The following is a 21,822-nucleotide window of genomic DNA, read 5'->3' on the forward strand; positions in this document are numbered from 1 at the left end:
CTGCAGCACATATAACCAATAAATTCTAAAAATAGTTTGGGCATTTGATGTAGCTACTCTTCTTATATAAACTGTAAAGGGAAATAGTATTATTGAGTAACATTGACTACTTGTTCTCCTCCTACATAAAGTTGGAGGGTCTCAGTTCCGAAGCTTTGTTGTTCCTCCAATATTTGCTTTGCCGAATTGACGGAAGAATCGCTGCAATACGAGAGATGAATTGAGAGGAGCGTGGGTATATCTCCAATACCCAAAGGGATCTCCTCCAAGCAAAACATATTATAAAGATGAAGTCTCTCAAGATTGGGGAAGTGTATACTTTCTGCTCTCCACCACACCAGGTCACTTTTGTATATGAGTAGGACTTTCAATCGAGGAAATTGCCCGTCAACTGGACTCCACTCAGGTCCCATGAATGCATTATAGTACAATGTAAGCTTTTCAAGATTGGGCAAAACAGAACCAAAAATCGTCATCTCCTCCCAAGGAATACAGCAATTTGACAAACTCAATTTCTTGAGTGAAGTGGGGAAGGTGATGTTTGCCAATAGCGACACATTTTCCTCTAAAAGAAAAAGTGATTCCAGTTTCTGTAAGTAAGCAAGATTTTCTAGACAACCGCTGCCTTTTTTAATGTAAACAATTCCTAGTTTCTTAAGATTTGGAAGTCTATCAAGGACATCAATTGTACACCTAAAATCTCGAAAATCAGCAAGCGTCTGTAGGTTCTCCATGATCACTGAATCCTGGGTAACTATTGGGTGAGGTAAAACAATATCTCCACTTCCAATTAGATGCCTAAGTTGTGGCATATCCCAGATTTCAGACGGGAGTACTCCGGAGGAAAGACTCAAAGTTAAAGTTTGTAGGTTCCACAGCAAAGATATTGTAGACGGAGATTCAAATTTCATCTTAAGGTAGCACAATTTAGTGGGATGCAGAAATTCCATATCATCCACATAGGCTTTCACCCTCAATAATCTCAATCTAACCAGATTCGGATACATAATCCGACAGCCGTCGCACACTGAAAGGCTTGCAAGTGATGTCGACTGTGAGGTAACCTGAACTTCAGGAAGATCCATCCTTTGATCTTCATCGAGCTGAGAACTACATAGGAAACAAAGGCAAATTTCCCACCGGGGCTCAAAAAAATCAATACGTTGCGCTTTTGGTACACAAATCAAACATTCTTTTTGAGATTGTCTCAAGCATAGGTCCCTTAGAAGATCATGAATCCTGCATGTTTTAGCTTTCTTCCCTCCATAATTCCATTTATGAACCAAAATCAGATTCCTGTCAATAAGATTTCTCAAGTATTCCTCTGCAACCTCTTCCAAGGTTTTAGCTCTCGATGGTTTCAAAAATCCTTCGGCAACCCATAATTTTATTAGCTCGGAGGCTTTAATCTCGTCATCTTCAGGAAACATCCGCATATAGAGAAAACATGGTTTAAGATGAATAGGTAAGTTATCGTAACTCAAAGACAATATTTTTAAACAACGGTCATTGTATTCTAAGTTAGAAAATGAGTTTATACTTTTGGCTACTGACTCCCAGTGCTCCAGTATCCTGTTGGAATTTGCAAGCAATCCACCAATCACAACAATTGCTAAAGGAAGTCCATTGCACTTCTTTGCTATAGTTTTACCAATTTCTTTCAATTCCGGATATGGACAATTGTCTTCTCCAAAGGCTTTTTGACAAAGCAAATTCCAACTCTTATCCTCATCTAGAAAATCCATCACATAAGGGCTATGAGAACCTAAAGAAATTGCGACATTTGAAATCCTAGTGGTCACCAGTATTCGACTTCCATTCCTATTATTTGGAAAAAACAAACTTAAATCATCCCAAGCACTGATATTCCACATATCATCCATGACAATCAAATATCTTCTACCAAATAAACTTTTATGCAATCTTTGTCCTAATTCAGCCAAAGTTTCTCTACTTTCTTGGTCTTTTCCATCATTAAGAAGGCGCGCAAGAATTTCCCGAGCACTATATTTTTGAGATATTGTAAACCAAATACGTTTATCAAAGTGGTTCACAACATATGAATTGTCAAAAGTACTTTTAGCTAGAGTAGTCTTACCAATACCTCCCATCCCAGTTATTGGGATGATTTGGAGATCAGGTTCATTTCTAGTGAGCTCGTCCATGACTCGAACCAAGTGCTCATCAAATCCGACCATGGTACTACTCTTGCCACTGGAAGTAAATGCTGTGGATGAACTATCAGGCACAGATACTGCGGGTTGTTGTTTTGAGACATGGGTGCAGTCCTCTTGGATCATCCCCAACTCGTTCATGATGGAGTCAATCTTTTGGATTACTTTGTGTATATCTTGATAGAAAGATGAGAGGGCGGCCATATCCTGACTTTCATCCCGACATCCCTCACCAAGTTGATATACGACATGTAAGTCAATGACATCTTCTGCTTCATCAGCAACAATAGCGATCTGTCTTGCCAGATCTTCCATTTCTAGGCTTATTCTCCCAGAATCAACTTCAAGAAATTCCAGCAAGAACTGAACTTTTTGCTGCAGGGTTTGAAGTTGGTTCGAGTCAAGATGAAGGCGAGTCCGGCGAGCAGGATGGAGGATATTCTCCAAGACATGGGAAAGAGAAAGTAGAGAGGCATAAGCTGCTACTGCCATTCTGATCTTTGTTGCAATTGCTCTACGAGATTACAAAGAATGTGAATGATTATGGTTTGTGCAAGCCAGCTAGCAACTTGGCCCTGATAATAAAATGCATTTTTGCAACAATTGTGATTAATTAATTTGTCAAATTGAAGAGCACCGTTTTCGAAGTTATAAATCTTGATTAGGTGTAGTGTGAAACGACGAAAAAGTCAGAAGATTCCCTCCAAATGGATCCAATTACCAGCTCTAATCTAAATTTGTCATCAGATTACGAGAACAGTTAAGTAACCTTTGAGCCTTTGAAATAGAAAATAATGCAGTTGTGACATAGAACATTAATAAGTATTATCTCAAGTAGTAACCAGTAAGGTCAATACTAAAGAAGGAAATGAAAAATATAAATAACTAAAGGAATAATTACACTCCCTTCCTATTAAATTTGGTGTAATTATATGTAAATTCTCTGTGATGTGTGAAATTACATCTAGCACTCCTAAGGTGTGCTTTCGTTTAACAAATTAGTCCCTTTATTAGTCAAAATTAACTAAATTTGTTGATATTAGTAGAACAACTGAATGAAAATTTATATATACCTAAGATTGACTTATTACTGACTTATTATAGATCAAATAATTTTTTTGGACTAAACTATCCTTAAAATGGTGAAAATATACCTCTTCATATACATTAACGCGTGAAGACGTATGAGGGTAGTTTGATCATAAAAAAAATTCATTTAACTTGCAATAAGTCAGTTGGTGTAAAATATAATTTTTTTTATTAATATCAGTAAATTGTGTGAATTTTGACTAATAGTGAGACTAATTTGTTAGACGGAAACAAACTTTAAGGGTGTTTGATGTGATTTTTCAAATCACGGGAAAATTTACATATAATTACACCAAACCTCATGGGAGGGGAATGTAATTATACCATAAATGAAAGGAGTTTGTTTAGAAAAAATGATTATGATGTTTGAATTCATAATTTTCTGTAATTGATTATATTATTAAAGTTCAAGACTGACTTCGCTGTTAAGGTTAATGTTCGTAATGAGAAATAATTACAATCGAATTAAAAATTAAAAAAAATTAATTTTTAATAGAATATGTAAGTGATGAAAGTTAATCCTCCAAGTGATAATTGAAAAATAAGTGTAGTTATGGGCTTCGGCATTTTGAATAATAAAATAATATGATTGTTGGAACCCAAAACCCTTTATTCGGATCATCAATCTTACTAATAATCATTATATTTTTTAAATTCAATATTTTGTAAATAAAAAAATACGATGATACGAACACGCGACCCAGAAAATACAAAAGAATGGTGATACGATACGATACTGACGCGGTTATATATAATATATATACTTTTATTATATATGTTCTTAATTTCTCACAAAATTAAAATATGTTGAAAATATCAAGATAAAATATACATCTATATTTTTAACCAAATATGACTTCAAAAATATACATAATTAGTTTATTTAAAAATTGCGCAATGAAAAACTTTTAATATTCAAATTAGTTGAACCATCTCTCGAATTTTTAGTGATTGCATCACAAATTTTTTAATTTGAGATGAGTAAATTAATTTTTTTTCATTTTTATTAAGCCCAATTTCTTTTTTATAAAGACAACCCAAACTTTATAAAATTATATAAAAAAAACTCGAAACATGTCCAAAACGTGTGGGGCACACCTGCGTATCCGACGTTGTGTCTTTTTTATTTTATATTTTTAAATATGCAAATGCCGTTTCCGACACTACTCCAACACTACACATTAAGTAATTTTTTAAAATATCCTTATATTATAGATTGTTGGAGTATAGGGAGTTGATGGAATATTCCATCTTTATAATAGCAAAGGAATAAGGCCATTGAGACCTATTTTAGTGGGCGAAATTGAGACCCCGTGATCTTAAAGGTCATGGGTTCAAACTCGGCCATATGCATGAGATGTTGTTTACTGCATAATAAGTGTTTTGAGCAGAATATGATTATTAATGTCGACAGTAAATATTATAATTTTTACTGCATAATAGGTATTGTTAAGCAGAACAGGTGTTGTTAAGCAGAATATGATTATTGATGTCGACAGTAAAGATTATAATTTCTACTGCATAATAGGTGTTATTGAGTAGAATATGATTATTGATGTCGACAGTAAAGATTATAATTGTAATCGTTTATTTCAATTAATAAGAGTTCGTCGCTCTTATTTAAAAAAATATTAATAAATTAATCTATTTCAATTAATAATAATTCATTATTGTTACTTAAAAAAAAAAATAGCAAATGGACAAGACACATAACCTACTTGATTTCTCCAAAGATGTACTGGTTTGTCTTTTATCTTTTACTTATTTTTATTATCAAACTCGTGTTTTTTTATTTGTTTACTACAAAGAAGAGATTATGCTCCTACTTTTGAATTATTTAAATTAAGTTGATTTAAGTTAAAAATTATAAATAAATTTTCTATCAAATTCTATAATTTATTGATAAAATTATAAATATTAAATTATTTTTTCACATGATCCAACTTCAACTTCTTTTAACTTTTATTTCCAAACGCTCCTAACTTTTACTACTGTTTAACTTGTAACGTTTTCTAAAATTTATTCCCACCAAAAAAATAGAAGCTATTGCAAACACCCTGTAAACCTAATGCATATGGGCAACCAAAGTAATGAAATAAAAGATCTTAGGCTCTCCATTGACTTAATATGACATATACATGAACAAAAGAAGGTTGCCATTGCCTGTTGATTATCTTCATCATTCATGCTCATGTAGAAGGCTGGCAAACTCCCATGAGGATCTCAATAACTGAAACATCTCACTTTGATGCAAAAATGTCTTCTAACTCTTTGTACAACCTCGGTTTCGACTTAAAGTCCGTCGAGGTGGATGCCGACGAGCTCCCACTTCTCTTACTCTTCCAAAATCCACTCCATCTGGTTTTACTTGTGGAAGGATCACTTGGGCTGTTCTTGTTTCCTTCTTTACTAAAGCTAGATCTTGCTAGTTCTCTTATGTGCCTCAGCCATGGCTTTTCGCCTGAGCTTCTGCTGCCGGAGCTCCTGATCCTGTCAGCAGATGTTGTATCTGTTTCACCAGAGTTGTTTATTGGGAACCTGCTTTTCAAGCTCTTGATCAAGGTATGTGGAAAGAGGAACAAGATGAATCCGATTGAGGCTGTTTCTAGACCGCGCAAGAATGAGTTGGTGATGGGATCCAGCTGCTTTATCTGTTTGTAGAGTGCATACCATTCATTCATCATTTGGGCTAGGAATGCTAACAAGAAGATTGAAACCATTGAGATCCCGATTTTCCTCTCGTCCTCAACTGGAAATTCTCGCTCCAGGAGAACGAGACAGAAGGCAAAAATGGCGACTTGGCAGGAAACTGAGATGATCTCGACCAGTTGGACTTTTTTCTTTATGAAAGGCTTCTTTAGAACCATGAAGAAGAGCTGAAATGAGGTTATGCAGAGCAAGGTGACCGTGGGGGTTCTTGAGGACCACGTTCCCGAGTAGGCGCCAGCTACAATCCCAAGAGCTATACGTTTCACGGACTCAATCAACGTATAGTATATTCTTAGAATTCCAAACAGCTTTTGGATGAACGGCGCTTCTGCATCTTCTGTTTCATCGTCTGAGGCAATGATGCTACCGCCCGGTTTGCTGAAGCTGCCTCCGGATATCTGGGACAGCATGTACTTAGGGGGTCCTCTCAGATCCTCAAACAAAGGTCCTAAAATGGTTAAATAAAATGAACGATGCTGGTTTTTCCATGTCCATTGGCCTCTTTTTCCGGGACCTAGAGTAACTCGAATAAGCTCTTGATACCAGTGAAATTTCTGACCCTCTTGGTGCACCTCCTTGTATTGAAGTAGCTTTCCGAATGTAATTCCAAAGGAGAGAAATAACAGCAAACATAGCAGCAGAAAAGCCACTAAACTTAGAATGAGAACGCCAACGATCATTCCAGAGGACGTTCCTCCTTACAACGTAGATAAGACTTAGTTTAGATTTAATAGAACGACCCTAACTCAGACACAAGTGGTAGGATAGGTGTGAAGTACCTTGAATCAGAGCTGCCGAGGCTTCACAGAAGCAAGGCAGTGCAAGTATTAGAAGAAAGATCTCAAATCTTGGAAAAATAAGTGCGCCGTAGCTTTGTTTTTCCTTGTTCTGCTTTCTGAATTTAAGAATCATAAGCAGTAAAGCATGCAGCAGTATCAAACTCCCACCAATTGCAGCTAACCAGAACATGCTTCTACTGAAATCTCTCCACCTGCAAGAAGCTCTTTGATCAGTGAGCTTTGTTATTTGTACCCGAAGAATATATGGAACTTTGGGGACCTAATCCTTAATTTTTTGTTTAATTTCCTTAATTCATATAACATTCACCAACTTGGTGTTTAATCATTGGCAAAACAGAAGTTCTTTCTCAGAAATGCATGTGCCAAGATAAAAGTGGATGAGCAGAAGAGGTACTTGAATACTTACCCATGTGAGTTTTGTGGGTCTAAAATATACTCAGCTTGCGGCATGATAGTCTGGCTCTGCCTTGAAAAACGCCATCGATCAAAATATAGAAGCCGATAGCAAGATTTGAGTAAAAGTAACTATGTCTGACCTCAAAATATGATCTGTACTCCATAGGAGTCAGAGGCAGCCCAAAAACCTTTGCTGCTGAATCCGAATTTCCAGTGTCTGGTTGAAGACCCTCGAGAAATATCGAGTCATGAGCCTCAGAAATGCGAACTAGTCGATCCTTCGGAGAATTTGACCCCACCATGACTGAACGGATGTTTCCTTTCTCCCATGGCAGATTGAAGTAGGGTATACTCCATTGTAAGCCTCTTGCAAGTTCATAGTATTCAACTGGTAAGGTGACCGCCAACCATCTTGATAGTGCAAATATTTGAATGTGGGAAGCGATTCTCTGTGTCAAGTGAGAAACACAGTGATAGTCAGTTGAGTTTGAGAACAAGGCAAGTATTTTATATGTTCCACATGTACTAAGCATGTTTCATCCTCTCGTTGAGCATGCATGGCTTGGTGGCCTAGAATCTTTTTGTTTTTATTTTTTCAAGTTTTGCAATAACGGGAAATTTATAGTTCTTGGTGAATCATGGTACGGTATATTTCTTTCATTATGTATAAAGAGCATGGAAGGACATGGGAAATTACAAAAAGATTTCTTGTGGGATCAGAGCATAAGATAGAACTTGGTCTAGAGAATGCTCCAGCAGATAGCAGACTTGTGGTTGAAACGGTCAGAAATCCAGCAACCAAAGCCGTCACAGCAAAAGCAGCAGTTGCAAAGTATGAAATCACCAAAGATTCAACAGGTACAGAATCTGCAAAGAGCATAAACAGTAAACTAAATGTCGAATTGTAAAAATATAAATTAAATGCCCTGGAAAAAGGAGCTGCTAGAGAGATTGAATCCTTACAGTGCATCACTTTTAGAGTATTGGAAGCTCGATTTCTATTTCCAGAAACATCAGTAGTTATGTTTTCAGGAACACTGACGGATATAACTTCGTTATCTGCTTGTATACGGACAGCATAGCTCTGTCTGCTCATCTCATGGAAGCTGTCGCATGCATAAACAGAGAAAAAGAAACCAGCCACAAATGAATATTTGTCAGATAATTCATGCTAATATACACATAAGACGGTTTTACATAAGAAATATTCCTGGATGTATCTAACCACTTCGTCTATGAAATTGCCCACCTTTGCAAATTTCCCCCAGAAATCAATATGTGGGACGAGTTAAATCCAAATACAGGCTTCATGAATTTGATCAGTATAACAATACTCTTCTCTTTAGTCCGCATGTTGCATGTGGTGCTCAGTCGGACAGTAGGTCTCTGAGAATCTAACACAAATACAAGAAAATATAAGTTTAACTCGAAAGTCACCGCCCTGAAAGAATGAGAAGTTAGTTTGTGTGAGTAGCTATAGTCGGTTCATTTTATACCATAGAGGAAAGTGACTGGAGATACAGGAGCAACGGGAGTCCCCTGTCTGCTGATTACCAAGTTTGATTGTAAACTCACTGTGACAATGGCCAACTCTGATACATTTGTAAGCTGAAAGGTCACCAAAGAATAGATAAAGATATGACAGATTCTGTTGCAATATGTTTGTTAGTAAGTAGCATTAGATTTTAACTGTGTATGATTGATCTGAAAAGTTGATAACTAACCTGATAGCCGAATCTACGTTGTCCAAAGCTACTTCCTCTTATAGGGAGGAGTGACCCTTGATTGGTGTTGAGGGAATTCAATATTTCGGCAGATGTGTTCATGACTGGTTCCGTGAAATACAAGTATACCTTTAAGTTCTTATTCTTGTTAGTTGCCAATACAGTCCTAGCATCACTGTTTATTTGAAGTATCCTTTCAGGTATATGAGTCCTCAAATTCACAAATACACTTCTTCTGTCTGCAGAGCTCCACAACAAAAGATGACTGAGTATTAATATCAACAGAAAGTACTTCAAAAAGTTCGATTTGGTTTTTTTGCAAAAGTAATGTAGGCAGCTTTATTCAACAGGACAAAATTTTCGCGCAACATTTCTGGATCACATTTTGTCAGTAATCAATATTAAACAATAGAGAACAATTATACCAGAATCCTTTTGGGAAAAGTAGACAATGTAACATAAAAGCCCAAAGATTTTGGAATCAGACTCACCAAAATGTATGAATGAACTTGAATTTTCTGTCCTTGTAAATTGGTTTCCTGCAGTGTCTGTACAGAAATTTTTATCCATTACCAAGATCAAACGTCCATATCGAACTCTTTCAGAGACACTGACAATAAGCGAGTATTCCAAGTTTGGCTGGACAATGGTAAGCGTATTTGGCATGACCTCGCCAGCACCATATACAAGAAGCTGCCAACAAGAATACCATTGTAAATCAGAAATTCACGATTCTGAAATTGACCCTTCGGATATGGACTACAAGTCAATAGGACAAGAACAAAAAGAATCCAACTGGTTAATGAATTTGAGAATATAACTGCAAGAACGCTAAAGAAATGAATACTCAATCAAGTTATAGCTGACCACCTACTCACGTTGCAGGCATTTACAGAAGGGCATCTGAAACCACCTCCACCAACACAGGGTTCACTGAAAGATATGTTCACTGAAACCTGAGAAGCACTTGTAAATGATGTCGCAGCTGTGATGTACGCGGTGGGCTTAACTGTGTCTGCAAAAAAGACAGGTCAAGGCTGATTAAGTTGAATCCAAAATCAGTTACCTATTTTGTGTTTGCCCATGCTATGAGACCTTTTAGAATAGCTAATGTACCATCATCAATAAATGAGAAGCATAAGCATCAAAATGGTAGAATGATGTTTCTTTCACAAAATATACATCTCACGTCCAATGTGTGTATGCTAACTTTTGATTAACCTCAAGTTCCACATTGCACTCCTTATTTGACATATTATTGAAAATCATTAATGTCCTTTAGGGAAAGTCTTAGCAATATCAGAATTTTCCCTAACAGAGTGCAATGCTTTTGCATACTTAAATATACGAAGGACATTTGGAGATCGTACTTTCCATAACTGAGGTAAAGGGGCTACTCCTAACATTTGTAGATTCAGATGGACTCAGAAATCTAATGCTATCATTATTGAAAACTGATGTGCAAAGAAATAGGGTGGTTGCTCAACCGATGGTCCAGTTATAGCTAGAGCAGGCAGCTCCACGAGACCCATTGGTGCACACCTCGAACGAATGATTCCCATCCGTAAGTCTTGTGTAGGAAATCTTTCCACCTTCACAAATTGAAAACATGCCATGATCCAGCTGCATTTACAAGACATGTAAAAAGAATTTAGGCAATATCAAGAAGGGATAAAGCTGAGAATGCCAGCATACAATTTCTCAGAATTCTTCTTTCTCTACAAATGCCTAAAGAAAATAGAAGAAATTAAAATTCTTGAACTGTTATTCCCAGAGCAATTTTCGTCCAGCCACATAGAGGTTCAATTCTGGGCATCACATCCCTGTTTCTATTACTTCGAACAAATTTATTTATCCAACTCTAGCTAGTAAAGTTGCAGATAGTGCTATCTCCATGGAGTAAACAATCCTCTGGGAGGAAATTAAAGGGAAAAAAAGAAGATGTAACAGCATAACCATGGTACTTTTGTTGCATGCATTGAACGAGATATAGGGAAATTCTAGCCCATTCCCGATCTGTCTAGACATGAAGCTATCACATTGTAGATGTATACACACTTGCTATATGATTGGTTGGATCCAAGATAAGAATTTCCCCTATATGTTAATCCTTTCCAAAGCCAAAAAGAAGTGAAAGATTTTATCTTCAAACATCTCCAAGGCGTTCAAGATTCTTGAAAATTCACAATTCTTGAGAGATGACCATGGTATCTGAGAATCATATCTAAATTCTGCTATATTTCAAGCAATCAGAGAAAAGAAAAATCCCTCTGAAAAAGTGTGTGTGCATGTGTGTGTGTTAACTTCAGAATGCAACAAAGTCTAACCTTGCAATTGGTGGAGCAATCAGTGCAAATGCTGCCATTGCCACCCACCAGAACTTGGAAACCAAAATTGGCAAAATTCCTGTTGGAGAATGCATGAGGGGTCCTCAGCAATTCCAAGGCTACCTCAGAACCATCAGACTGAACTCCCAAACTCAAAACCAGAAGAACCCAACATTGCATAAACAAGAATGTGAAAACCTTCAAGCCCATCTCACCAAACAGGTTCAAAAAGCTGTATCAACACTCTCTATCTCATACTACCATAACATTTGCATGAAAACAGTGTCTGTACAGCTTCCAAGTACTTCTAACATGTTTGCTGAAATTCCTCAACTGATAAATAGTTTTAGCAAGCAGCTCATTTCTCTTTGCATACTAGAACATAACAAATGTGGGGTAAACTGGTAAAGGACAGTTCTTGACACTGGTACAGCAATACAACTAGTAGTGTAGTGTAGTGTAGTGAGTGTGCCTGTGTGTGTGAGAGAGAGAGAGAGAAGTATAATAAACTAATGCAGAGAGTGAAATATATAAAAAAGGGCGGATGAAAGTTGAGTTGGGGATAGAGCACATGAGACTGACATAGCAACTCAGAGTAGTGTGTGCAATGCAGTGAGGATAAGAGAGAGAGAGAGAGAGAGAGAGAGAGGAGAGAGAGAGAGAGAGAAGATTCCACAAGGGAAAGGGTTCACATTAAATGAAGACAGAGGATACAAAGACATATGATGATGAGCCTTCTTCTGATTCTTGGCCATGAATGAGAGACAGACGTTTCAATTTCAATGAAATTTTGACAAATCTGTGTAGAGAAGAAAGAGAGAGTGACACATTCAACAAGACAAAAGACTTCTTGAGGGACCCTTTACCTATTTATTGGCCTTTCATTTATATTTCTTGGTAAAAATTCTTTCTTAGATTCTCATTGGCTATTCAAATTCCTAACATCATAAATTCCAGTTATTACTTATTACAACCTTTTTTTTTACACTACCAAATCTAACTCACTATATTTAAACATAACAATAAAGTTTATAAAAATTCTACTTTTCTTTTTCTTTCTATCTAAAACTTTGTATGCAATTTATTACAAAAAAAGCCTAAGAATTCATCAAAATTATTATTTTTATAAGCCGACACTTTAAAAGGTATAAATATTATATTTGTCAAGGATTCTTTGTGCGGTGAATAATAATTTACTCCCATTTGATATTGTAAATGAGCAAATTACTTTTTCATGATAAAAAAATACAACAATTTACCATTCTGTACTTTTTAAAATGAAATAATTTACCTCCTTATCTAAAAGAGGTAAATAATTTCATTTTAAAAAAACAGGAAGGTAAACTGTTGTCTTTTGAAAAACACATGAAGGTGAATTATTATTTTTTTTATTGGTGAATAATTCGCTCATTTACAATATCACAAGTGGATTACTTGTATTTTTTTTCATTCTTTCTGTATGCGGTAAGTGGATTGAATATTTTTGTATTATAAATCCGTATTATATCCTATATTACACTTAATAAAAATTAAAATCATGCCGTCTATTAATTAATTAAGATTATGCACCGGCTACTATCTCTTGTCTTCATTGCAGAAACTAAAAATTATAACAAATATTTTGGTCGTTGATAAAATTATATTAAATAATGATTAATCGTAACCAAAACTTAAATTTTCGTATTGATTCCTTTTATTACGGTGTTAGATAACAATCATATACCACTTAATTTACGTTTATCTGTATAACAGTTTCTTATTTTTCTTGTTAACTTCTGAAAGTACTCATTGATTTTAAATATAAATACATTTAATCAATTCTTAAATTGAATACATCAAATGATATAATGAAACTTATTTTATAAAAAAAAAATTACAACAAAAAAATTCAACCCCGAATTACTTCAAACAAAGGTTGTGTAGAATTTCAGATGATAATACTGTTGCAGTTGGCACAATTGGCCACGACAATTGTGTTCTGTCTCCGAACTGTCTAAAAATTAATAGCTGTTAATCCTTTTTAAGGACAAGTTCATGTGCATGGACAACTTCTTTGTAGGACACAGAACGGATCTACTATGTTTGATTTCTTTGCAAATGTGGTCTGTTGATTACTATAATTTTGTTTGTGCTTGAGCCTCAGGCCCACAAATCCAGCTAATTGCATGCTTTTTAGAAACTCTCTAACACTCTGTCAAGCTATTTTGATGTGTTCGTCTCAAACTCCTCGTTTGGGAGATTAATGATATTAAATATGTATTACATTCTGTATTAGATAGAGATCAAAGAATTGAACAGCAGTCCCAACACCTCTCTTCTCGAATTGATTTTTTTTTCTTCTTTTCACACAAAACGTAAGAGTTTGATCAAAATAGACAATACTTCACATAAGGTCGTTCTATTGCTGCGAGCGAGCATACGCCTTATCATGTCACAAGACGAGACATAGTGCCCTTTTTAAAGCTGTCGTATTGAAGGTTAATGGTGTGAAGTGTGTATTTTCATCTTACATTGAATGGAGATGAGAGACGCAAACAACATAAGATCCCTCAAGTATCGAGCCTCTCATCTGTCAGGTTAAAGATGTTTAACGCGCATTAACATCCCACATTGGATTGTAAGCAAAAGATTATAAGCACTATAAAAGCTCGAACATCAGACAATTAACTTCCCGTTACGTACACTTCCAAATATACGACAAATTAATATTGAAAAAGTATCATATAATGTTACTCTTTTAAGTCGTGTATGTAGGGAATTCATATCACCGTTATAGCTCTTAACTCGTCACCAAAATTTAAATAAAATAAAGTTGAAAAAATAAAAATTTTATGATTACATCGTTACATTATTACATCATTGATCTAAATGAGAGAAAAATATCAGTAGTCACATAAAAACAAATGAAAATGCACAAAACATACAAAAAGAAAATGACATGCAAGGAAAAAAACATAGGTGTTGCTAAGGGGATGGGCATTGTGATAAGCCATTTGAGGCCAAGCTTTTAACAATTTGTCTTCCTCTTCCCACTCTTTTTCTTCCACAAAATTATTGTCAAAAGCCTCCTCAAACTTATCTACTTCTAACCATGCTCTTCTACATTCTTAGATTTAACACAAATATAAAATAAAATAAAATATATTGATGTGGATATTGTAAAATCGTTGTTGTTAAGTTTTAGGGTAAATTACAGCTATCTTTCTTGAAATTTAACATAATTATCAATATCTTCTCATTATTTAAAAAATTATAAGTACCCTATGATTTTAATATCAATTTAACAACGGGCTCATTCTGTTAGTCTTCTTTAAATTTTCATTCATTTTTGTGGTGAACATACCAAAAGACCTTTTTGGATCATAAATTATAATTTTATATATATTTTAAAAGTATTTTTTTGGACTAATATTCCTTATAGATGAATTATTTTATCCACCATCAATTTTTTTTATAATTTTTTCAAATATTTCTTTTATTTTTTAAAAAAAATTAAACAAATATTATGTAGTAATGTCCATCTCACAATATAGAGACTACATAATTATTTTTCATTTGAAATGAGTATTTGTAATTTTTTAAATAATGAAAAAGTATGTATAATTATGTCATAACCTTACCCTAAGTTCAAAATATAGAAATCGCATAATTCATCGCCACAATGAGTTTCACCAAATATACATAATACTGCAAATTCGGTTGTTGTTACTTATTATTATTAGGAATAATTGCATTTACACCTCTTGATTTATGGTTTATTCGTACAAATCATCCATATCTTTTAGATAATTACACATACACCCATCAAATTATCATTATCACTTATACAAACCACCCTGTACTTTTTTAAAAAATTATACACACACACCCTAAAAGTATTAGCATCATTACACAAACTATCCTATTTTTTGGCTTTTTAAGTGTAGTTTTTGTAATTATGCAAAAGACTGGGGTGGTTTGTGTAAATAGGCCATAGGTCAGGGGATGTAAATATAATTATCCCTTATTATTATTAGAGTAAATTATATAGACACATTTTGAGGTTAGGCCAAAATATACATACCTCCTGCTTTTTATAAAATTTATAGTTACACGCCTTGAAATTGTAGTTTTAATTACAACCACACACCCTCTTCAAAGGCGAAGCTTACACAAGCATTTCCTAAAAAATATTACACTGAAACCCCCCAAGGAATTACTATAATTTTATAAAAGACAAAGGATTTTTGTATAATTTAACCTAGTTTCAAATAGTGTCAATGTCATTTACCCTTGTTATTAGACAAGGGTTTTTGTATAATTTACCCTTATTTTATAATTTTTTAAACAACAAGGAGGTATTTGTAATTATATCAAATCTCATAGGAGGTAGTTGTAATACCCAAATTTTCAATAATATTATAATTATAGTTTTTTTCCTATCAACCCACTACTGTACATTTTTCTTACCTTACTTCTTCGTATTTCTTTTCCTCACAAATTTTTATATCTTTAATAATTTTATAATTATAATTTATTTTTTCTGTTACCTCACTCCACATTAACGGACTTCTTTCTCATCCCTTCACATGACAAATTTTTTATTACTATAATTTTTTTAATATTCGTGAATGACGTGTGATGATGACTAGTACTTTACATAAATATTTATTTAAAAGGCTAATAGGACTTTTCTCTTGAATATCAATTAATAATATTATAACTACTACAAAAGGCCCAAGCCCAAATCCAATTGCCCATTTGTGAAATTGGACTGTGAAAAGATGGGCCGAATTCTAATTATATTAGGCTCAAATTTGCCCAACACTATGGGCCAGATAGCTTCATGGGCCTTCTTTCCCTTTTGGTGGAATAAATAGAATATATTAAATAAAAATTTTAGTTGAGAAGAGTTTCTGAAATTGTGTGGATAACGAACACAGCAAGCAAGCAAGAAGATCAACAGTTGAATTGAGGAGCTGCTGCTGCGGATGCTGTGCTAATGTAACTGTAGTGGCGTGGATGATGTTGTTTTGAGTTCTGATTTCATCCGCTATGAGTATGGGATTGAGCTCGGATTCTTCTTCTTGTGCTTCTCCTGCCGCTTTAGAGTGGAAGTTCTCCCAAGTCTTCGGCGATAAACTCCCCGGAGAAGATGTTCAGGATAGTAAGTTTGGCCTCTTCACCTTTTTTTTTCCATGTTGAACGTTCGTTTGCTGGTTGTTGATCTCGCGAAATTTTGTAGTTTTTTTTTGGTTAAATTTGCTGGTTTTTGTTGCCTGCAGTTGATATTATTTCGGCAATTGAATTCGACAAGAATGGAAGTCACATGGCCGTAGGCGATAGAGGCGGACGCGTTGTTATTTTCGAGAGCAAGGGTGGTAAAGATGTGCGAATTTCCGTTATCATTTGATTTTCTCTGCGAGTGTATTTTTTGGACAGTGTTTCTTTTGCCGGCAAAGAATCCTTTGATTTACACAAGTGGATTTGTATTTTATTGGGTAGTGGAGATGGAAGGAAAATGAATGAGTAGTGGATTAATTAATGCTGTGCAAAGTGAAAATTGGTGATTGTGTGGTTTAATGGCGAGGACTCGTTCTATAGTGGTTTAGCATTGAGAGTGGCATGGAAAGTTTGTCCTTTCTTATATTTTTGGCATATTTGCATTTTTTGGTTTTCTTGACTAGCTTTTTGATTCTCATTGGCTCTGTAGGACTTACTTGAGTTCACTTCACGGAATGAGTTGGAGCGACTTGATAGTGTTGTTTCTAAACATCCTAAATTTCATTACAAAACTGAGTTCCAAAGCCACGAGCCTGAGGTATGTTCTCTAGCTGTAGTTTCATCATATTTAAGAGTTTGATTGTACTGGTATGTTTCGTGGTGTTGTGGAAGTTGACAGTCTTGACATGTATATTTCTAGCGTGCTAATCTTGATTGTGCACTTCTCTTATAGTTTGATTATTTGAAGAGCATTGAGATTGAAGAAAAAATCAATAAAGTGAGATGGTGCACGACACCAAATGGATCATTGTTCATTCTTTCAACAAATGATAAGACTATCAAATTATGGAAGGTACAATCTCTTCTAACATCTTTTGCTAATACAAAATTATTATTCAGTTAGTGTTTTTGTAGAACTGGAAGAGAGATTAGGAAAATTCACTTGAAGTAGTGATATATTTACTGTTAATAAGTTGGTAGTATTCTTTCCATTTCTGAACCTGTTCCAAGTCCTTGATATGCTAGCTATAACATTCAATTAACTATTATTCCGTTGACTGTGATAATTGAATAACTGTAGAATGCTGAAAATTTGAAAATCTATTGTCACCTATAAAACTGATAAGGAAAGTTCCTTCAGATCACACCTATCAAGATGAAAAAGTATTGCTCTCTATTGATATTTATGTTCATTTTCACTTTAAACAACTATACTTTGTGTCTATTCCTACTATTATGTTAACGGCTGCCTAAAGGCAGGTCAAGGACCGTGACGTTAAACGAGGCAATGAAATGGATAGCAGTCAATCTGTATCTTCAGAGAATGCACTCTTAGCTGAAAAGAGTTTTATTAATGGAAAAAACCAGTATTCTGCCAGTGGCCATTCTTTACAACTGACAGAAAAAATGGGGAATGGTGTATCCTCTTATGATGGAGGGAATAGCAAGGTATGGTTTTCAGAGTTTAAATTTCTAACCTTGTCTGATCTATTGCTTGGGTTTTTCCTTTAAGCCAGGTTTGTTTTGTATCTAGATAGCATGCTTAGAAGACTCTACTCTTGCAAGATGTAGAAGGGTGTACGCGCATGCTCATGATTTCAATGTCAACTCTATCTCAGTTAATAGGTACAATATATAGATAGAGCTGTTTGTACATTGATTCTGTCTTTATCTTAAATTGAGTACTTATTAATTTGTAACCGGTCTTTCAGTGATTGTAAATAAGTGTAACTGGAACCTTCCCTCTCATCAACCCCAAAACAGAAAGAAAATAATACCAAATAGTGGCAAGTGATATTAAGAATCACATTCACGCTATATGATCTTTTCCTCCATATTTCATCAATCAAAATTTTGATCTAGAGTTGCAGGAATCACTATGATGGTGTAAAATCATCGAAACTGCTACTCTCTAAAATAATCACATCTTTGCCATTGTTTTGCAGTGACTGCGAGACATTTCTTTCAGGAGATGACCTAAGAATAAATTTGTGGAATCTCGAAGTGAGCAATCAGTGCTTTAATATCATTGACATGAAGCCTGCAAATATGGAAGATCTTTTAGGTCATTTTTGGACATATCATGAATGCTAAGTCCTTATTGCATTGCATTCTTTGCAAGAAAAGTAGGATGTTCATTCATCTCTATCCCTATGCTGTATATTAATCATTGTTGATTTACAAGCATTGGGTAGGAAATATCTCCCCTGTCCTAGCACACAGAGATACCATCACACAGGAACTTGTAAGAATGCACTGGTAAACATGATCCTGAGGAGCTATAACGACATTTTCTGACATTTTTCTTCTCATTTGAAATTTTGTTTAGAGGTGATCACAGCAGCAGAATTCCATCCATCTCACTGTAATCTGCTGGCTTACAGCAGTTCAAGGGGATTTATTCGACTTGTAGACATGAGACAATCAGCGCTATGTGATCATACTGCAAGGATGTTAGTGTTAGCTTCTTTACCGCATATTTTCTGCATCATCACCAGATCCATACTTTTTCATCTCCATAACATCAAAATTTTATTTCTATAGATTGAAAGATGAGGAATCCCATGGGCCGAAATCATTCTTCACTGAGATCATTGCATCAATAACTGATTTGAAGTTTGCAAATGATGGAAGGCATATTTTAAGCCGTGATTATATGAATCTTAAGGTCTCTCAGCCACTCTCATCATTTAAATAAGTGTTGTTCCTTGGTTCGGGGTTTCATTTTGCCACAATCAGTATCTTCTAGATCAGACATGAGGGAAATTCTCTATTATTATTACTCAGAAGACGCATAATTATTTACAAAACCGTAACATTATGAATTTATGCCTTCAGATATAGAGATCACCTGAACCAAATGGATATCTTGCTTAAGTTATCATTTCCTCTTGAGATGCATATGACTTCTAGTCTGATTTTCATTCCTGATTCTCCTGCCTTCTTTTATTGCTGAATTCAGACTCAACCAAACAATATACATGAAAAGATATTGGGTTATTTTGATTTTCTTTTCAAGCCTTTCCTTTTTTTTTTTTGTTTTTTTTTTGCAGCTTTGGGATATGAATATGGATGCTGGTCCAGTTGCAACATTTAGGATTCACGAGAATCTAAGGCCTAAGGTGTGTATGCTGTATGTCACAGAATTTTAACTAAGCATAAGAACGTGGAACTAGTCTTTATTTGTGAAAATTCTAGTTCCTGACAAGGACAACTCATTTTCCTATGTATTTTAGAGTTCAATACTTCAAATATTTTTCATCCTTCGGTTTCTGTCCTTATCTTCTTAGATCAGCTATCGTGGGAACAATTAAAAACCAGATAAACTACCTGAATGTGGTAAAACACCCATTCATTTGATGTTGGGCCTAGTTTGTGCGTGTGTGAGTGAGGTAAAACCCCCATTCATTTGTTGGGCTTGGTTTGTGCTTGTGTGACTGTGTGAGTGAGTTTGATATGCATCCAATGAGACGAGGAGGCACAGCTTTTGTGTTTGCATTTCTTTTTTCTTCATTTACAGTTATCCAGAATTTTACCCATCTTGTCCCATCACTGACACGCGCAATGTGTTGCACAGTTGTGTGATTTATATAACAACGATGCAATTTTTGATAAGTTTGAGTGCTGCGTCGCCAAAGACCGCCTTAATTTTGCAACTGGATCTTACAGGTTAGTCAAGTCACGGAAAAGTAGTGGGGCATGGCTATTGTTTGCCAGCCATATATTTTGTCCTTTAATAAATGATTCTTTTTGTTTATCAGCAATCTTCTGCGTATATTTTCTTGTGGAAGTGGGAGTGAAGAAGGGGTAACCATTGAAGCCAGTAAAACTCCAAATAGGTATAATTTGTTTAACAGACTTCAAATTCAATTGGGTACAGATTTTATGGGCGTACATTCTGCTGGAAATGACTCTATAGGTTATGGAAACAGAAAGCTACAACATCCTATCTGAGATAAGGCTAAATTATTCCAAATCATTTCCGATATAAAGAATTATTTTGTCATATAAGTTGTTCGAAGTCTTGGTGCTCTCGTTTCAGTTATAGTTAAATACATTAATCCAGAGCTTCAGATGAAGTACCTATATGATGAAGAGAAATTGCAAAATATGAGGTAAAATGTCCTGTGGTTATACCAATCATGACAATGATGATTTCTCAACTATTATTGGAGCAATACGGTCTATAATATCTAGGAGTACGTCCTTTCCTACTTTGAGTTAAGAATGGCAGTAGATGATTTCTACAATAGAATGACGTATCACTGTCTCACTAGTTACACTTGATTTTAGGAAGGAAAATAGAATTCTTTGGATGAAGAAGAAATCTCTGCAAAGGAATTAGGATTATACATTGATTTCTGAGTTTAGATATTCTTTTTTCGATTTTCACCCATAGTTAAAATCTTGACTTATTCCTGTATGTTTTCATTAACTTCACAATCATCAGCATGAGAGATAAAACTTGCAATTCGTTGATGCTTTATAGATCTCTAAACTTAACTGTTAATTCTTTGAGCTAACGACTCATTTCTGGTAAAAAGATCCTTTAGTAGTGCTGAGTGTTTGCACATACTTTACTAGCATGATAGAATGTAGGCCAGACCTTCAATTCACATAATGAATGATTACACCTTTACCACTCTTACCCCCTTCTTTCCCTATATTTGATTGCAGAAAGCCACATGTCCAAACCACATCAAGACCCCGACGATCATCTTTGAGCAACTTGGCCAGAGGATTTTACCGACAAGGTGCTCGTGTGTTCTATTTTCTAGTTTTCTCCCTTCCTTTGGCTTTTCTCATTTCATGTGCTTAACTTCTATTGCTGCTTCTTTGCCTCGGCCAAAATCTTCAGGATACGACAATCACAGTGCACGAAGTAATGATTTCTCCTATGATTTCAATTCTAAGTTGCTGCATGTGGCATGGCATCCAACAACTAATATGATTGCCTGTGCTGCTGGAAACAGTTTGCTTATGTACTATGCTTAACGTAAATAACAACGTAGAGACAGGCCTAGATGGTTATACCTTATACATAGTTTTAAAATGCCAAACCCTCACAGCCTACCACGCTGGACTTGAACCTTGGACTGCGTTGGGTTTGCTACACTGTTCTGAAATGACCTCTATTGTATAAAAGTAGCTTCTGATGATATTGGTTTGGTATACATGATCATGCGTGTGTCTGAAGATGATTCGGCTTCTTTTTCCATTCTGATCCTGTATTATTGCAACTATAGTGCAGATAGGCCCCATTTACCTTACGTGAGTTATTTGCATAACGTTGTTAAAAAACCTGTTATTATTTGGATGAGTTATTCAAGAACAGTATATTGGAGTTGGGGTAAAAATTGGGATCTCATAATATAAAGTAAACAATTTATAAAAATGTATT

At 35.1% G+C, this 21,822-nt stretch overlaps 3 protein-coding genes across 6 annotated transcripts; 1 reads left to right on the forward strand and 2 right to left on the reverse strand.

Moving 5' to 3' along the window:
• Positions 1 to 43: 43 nt before the first annotated feature.
• LOC105157448 (late blight resistance protein R1-A) lies at positions 44 to 2,780 on the reverse strand. The gene has a single exon (XM_088879141.1). It carries the CDS (start codon positions 2,664 to 2,666, stop codon positions 90 to 92), a length of 2,577 nt encoding a protein of 858 aa, XP_088735267.1. The 5' UTR covers positions 2,667 to 2,780; the 3' UTR covers positions 44 to 89.
• A 2,574-nt stretch (positions 2,781 to 5,354) lies between these two features.
• On the reverse strand, positions 5,355 to 11,911 carry LOC105157238 (uncharacterized). Of its 3 annotated transcripts, XM_011073590.3 has the most exons (13): positions 11,220 to 11,911; positions 10,380 to 10,515; positions 9,771 to 9,907; positions 9,384 to 9,585; positions 8,893 to 9,131; positions 8,665 to 8,776; positions 8,418 to 8,562; positions 8,132 to 8,274; positions 7,866 to 8,035; positions 7,309 to 7,617; positions 7,179 to 7,234; positions 6,752 to 6,963; positions 5,355 to 6,669 (listed from the first exon to the last, which is right to left on the reverse strand). In XM_011073590.3, exons 1-13 carry the CDS (start codon positions 11,427 to 11,429, stop codon positions 5,504 to 5,506), a joined length of 3,237 nt encoding a protein of 1,078 aa, XP_011071892.1. In that variant the 5' UTR covers positions 11,430 to 11,911; the 3' UTR covers positions 5,355 to 5,503. The 3 variants fall into 3 exon arrangements, with proteins under 3 accessions (XP_011071892.1, XP_088735252.1, XP_011071893.1); XM_088879126.1 differs by lacking the exons at positions 10,380 to 10,515; positions 11,220 to 11,911 and having other exon boundaries at positions 9,767 to 9,906; XM_011073591.3 differs by lacking the exons at positions 10,380 to 10,515; positions 11,220 to 11,911 and having other exon boundaries at positions 9,763 to 9,903.
• Positions 11,912 to 16,105: 4,194 nt separating this feature from the next.
• Positions 16,106 to 21,617, forward strand: LOC105157240 (serine/threonine protein phosphatase 2A 55 kDa regulatory subunit B beta isoform). Of its 2 annotated transcripts, XM_088878189.1 has the most exons (14): positions 16,106 to 16,365; positions 16,484 to 16,587; positions 16,912 to 17,019; positions 17,155 to 17,274; positions 17,682 to 17,870; positions 17,956 to 18,047; positions 18,368 to 18,486; positions 18,751 to 18,874; positions 18,966 to 19,089; positions 19,475 to 19,543; positions 19,999 to 20,090; positions 20,183 to 20,260; positions 21,099 to 21,175; positions 21,280 to 21,617. In XM_088878189.1, exons 1-14 carry the CDS (start codon positions 16,254 to 16,256, stop codon positions 21,414 to 21,416), a joined length of 1,545 nt encoding a protein of 514 aa, XP_088734315.1. In that variant the 5' UTR covers positions 16,106 to 16,253; the 3' UTR covers positions 21,417 to 21,617. The 2 variants fall into 2 exon arrangements, with proteins under 2 accessions (XP_088734315.1, XP_088734316.1); XM_088878190.1 differs by lacking the exon at positions 20,183 to 20,260.
• Positions 21,618 to 21,822: the final 205 nt, after the last annotated feature.

Source organism: Sesamum indicum, linkage group LG3, assembly GCF_026168435.1.
Source record: "Sesamum indicum cultivar Baizhima isolate 11 linkage group LG3, ASM2616843v1, whole genome shotgun sequence".
In the NCBI taxonomy this organism is placed as follows: domain Eukaryota; kingdom Viridiplantae; phylum Streptophyta; class Magnoliopsida; order Lamiales; family Pedaliaceae; genus Sesamum; species Sesamum indicum.

Coding starts and splice junctions, on each gene's coding strand:
- LOC105157238 (XM_011073590.3), bottom strand. CDS start 11,429: ATGGGCTTGAAGGTTTTCACATTCTTGTTTATGCAATGTTGGGTTCTT. Junction 9,132..9,383: donor AAGTTCATTCATACATTTTG/GTGAGTCTGATT, acceptor GGAGCTCTGCAG/ACAGAAGAAGTGTATTTGTG. Junction 6,964..7,178: donor GACCCACAAAACTCACATGG/GTAAGTATTCAA, acceptor AGCTTCTTGCAG/GTGGAGAGATTTCAGTAGAA.
- LOC105157240 (XM_088878189.1), top strand. CDS start 16,254: ATGAGTATGGGATTGAGCTCGGATTCTTCTTCTTGTGCTTCTCCTGCC. Junction 18,048..18,367: donor AACTCTATCTCAGTTAATAG/GTACAATATATA, acceptor ATTGTTTTGCAG/TGACTGCGAGACATTTCTTT. Junction 21,176..21,279: donor CAGAGGATTTTACCGACAAG/GTGCTCGTGTGT, acceptor CAAAATCTTCAG/GATACGACAATCACAGTGCA.
- LOC105157448 (XM_088879141.1), bottom strand. CDS start 2,666: ATGGCAGTAGCAGCTTATGCCTCTCTACTTTCTCTTTCCCATGTCTTG.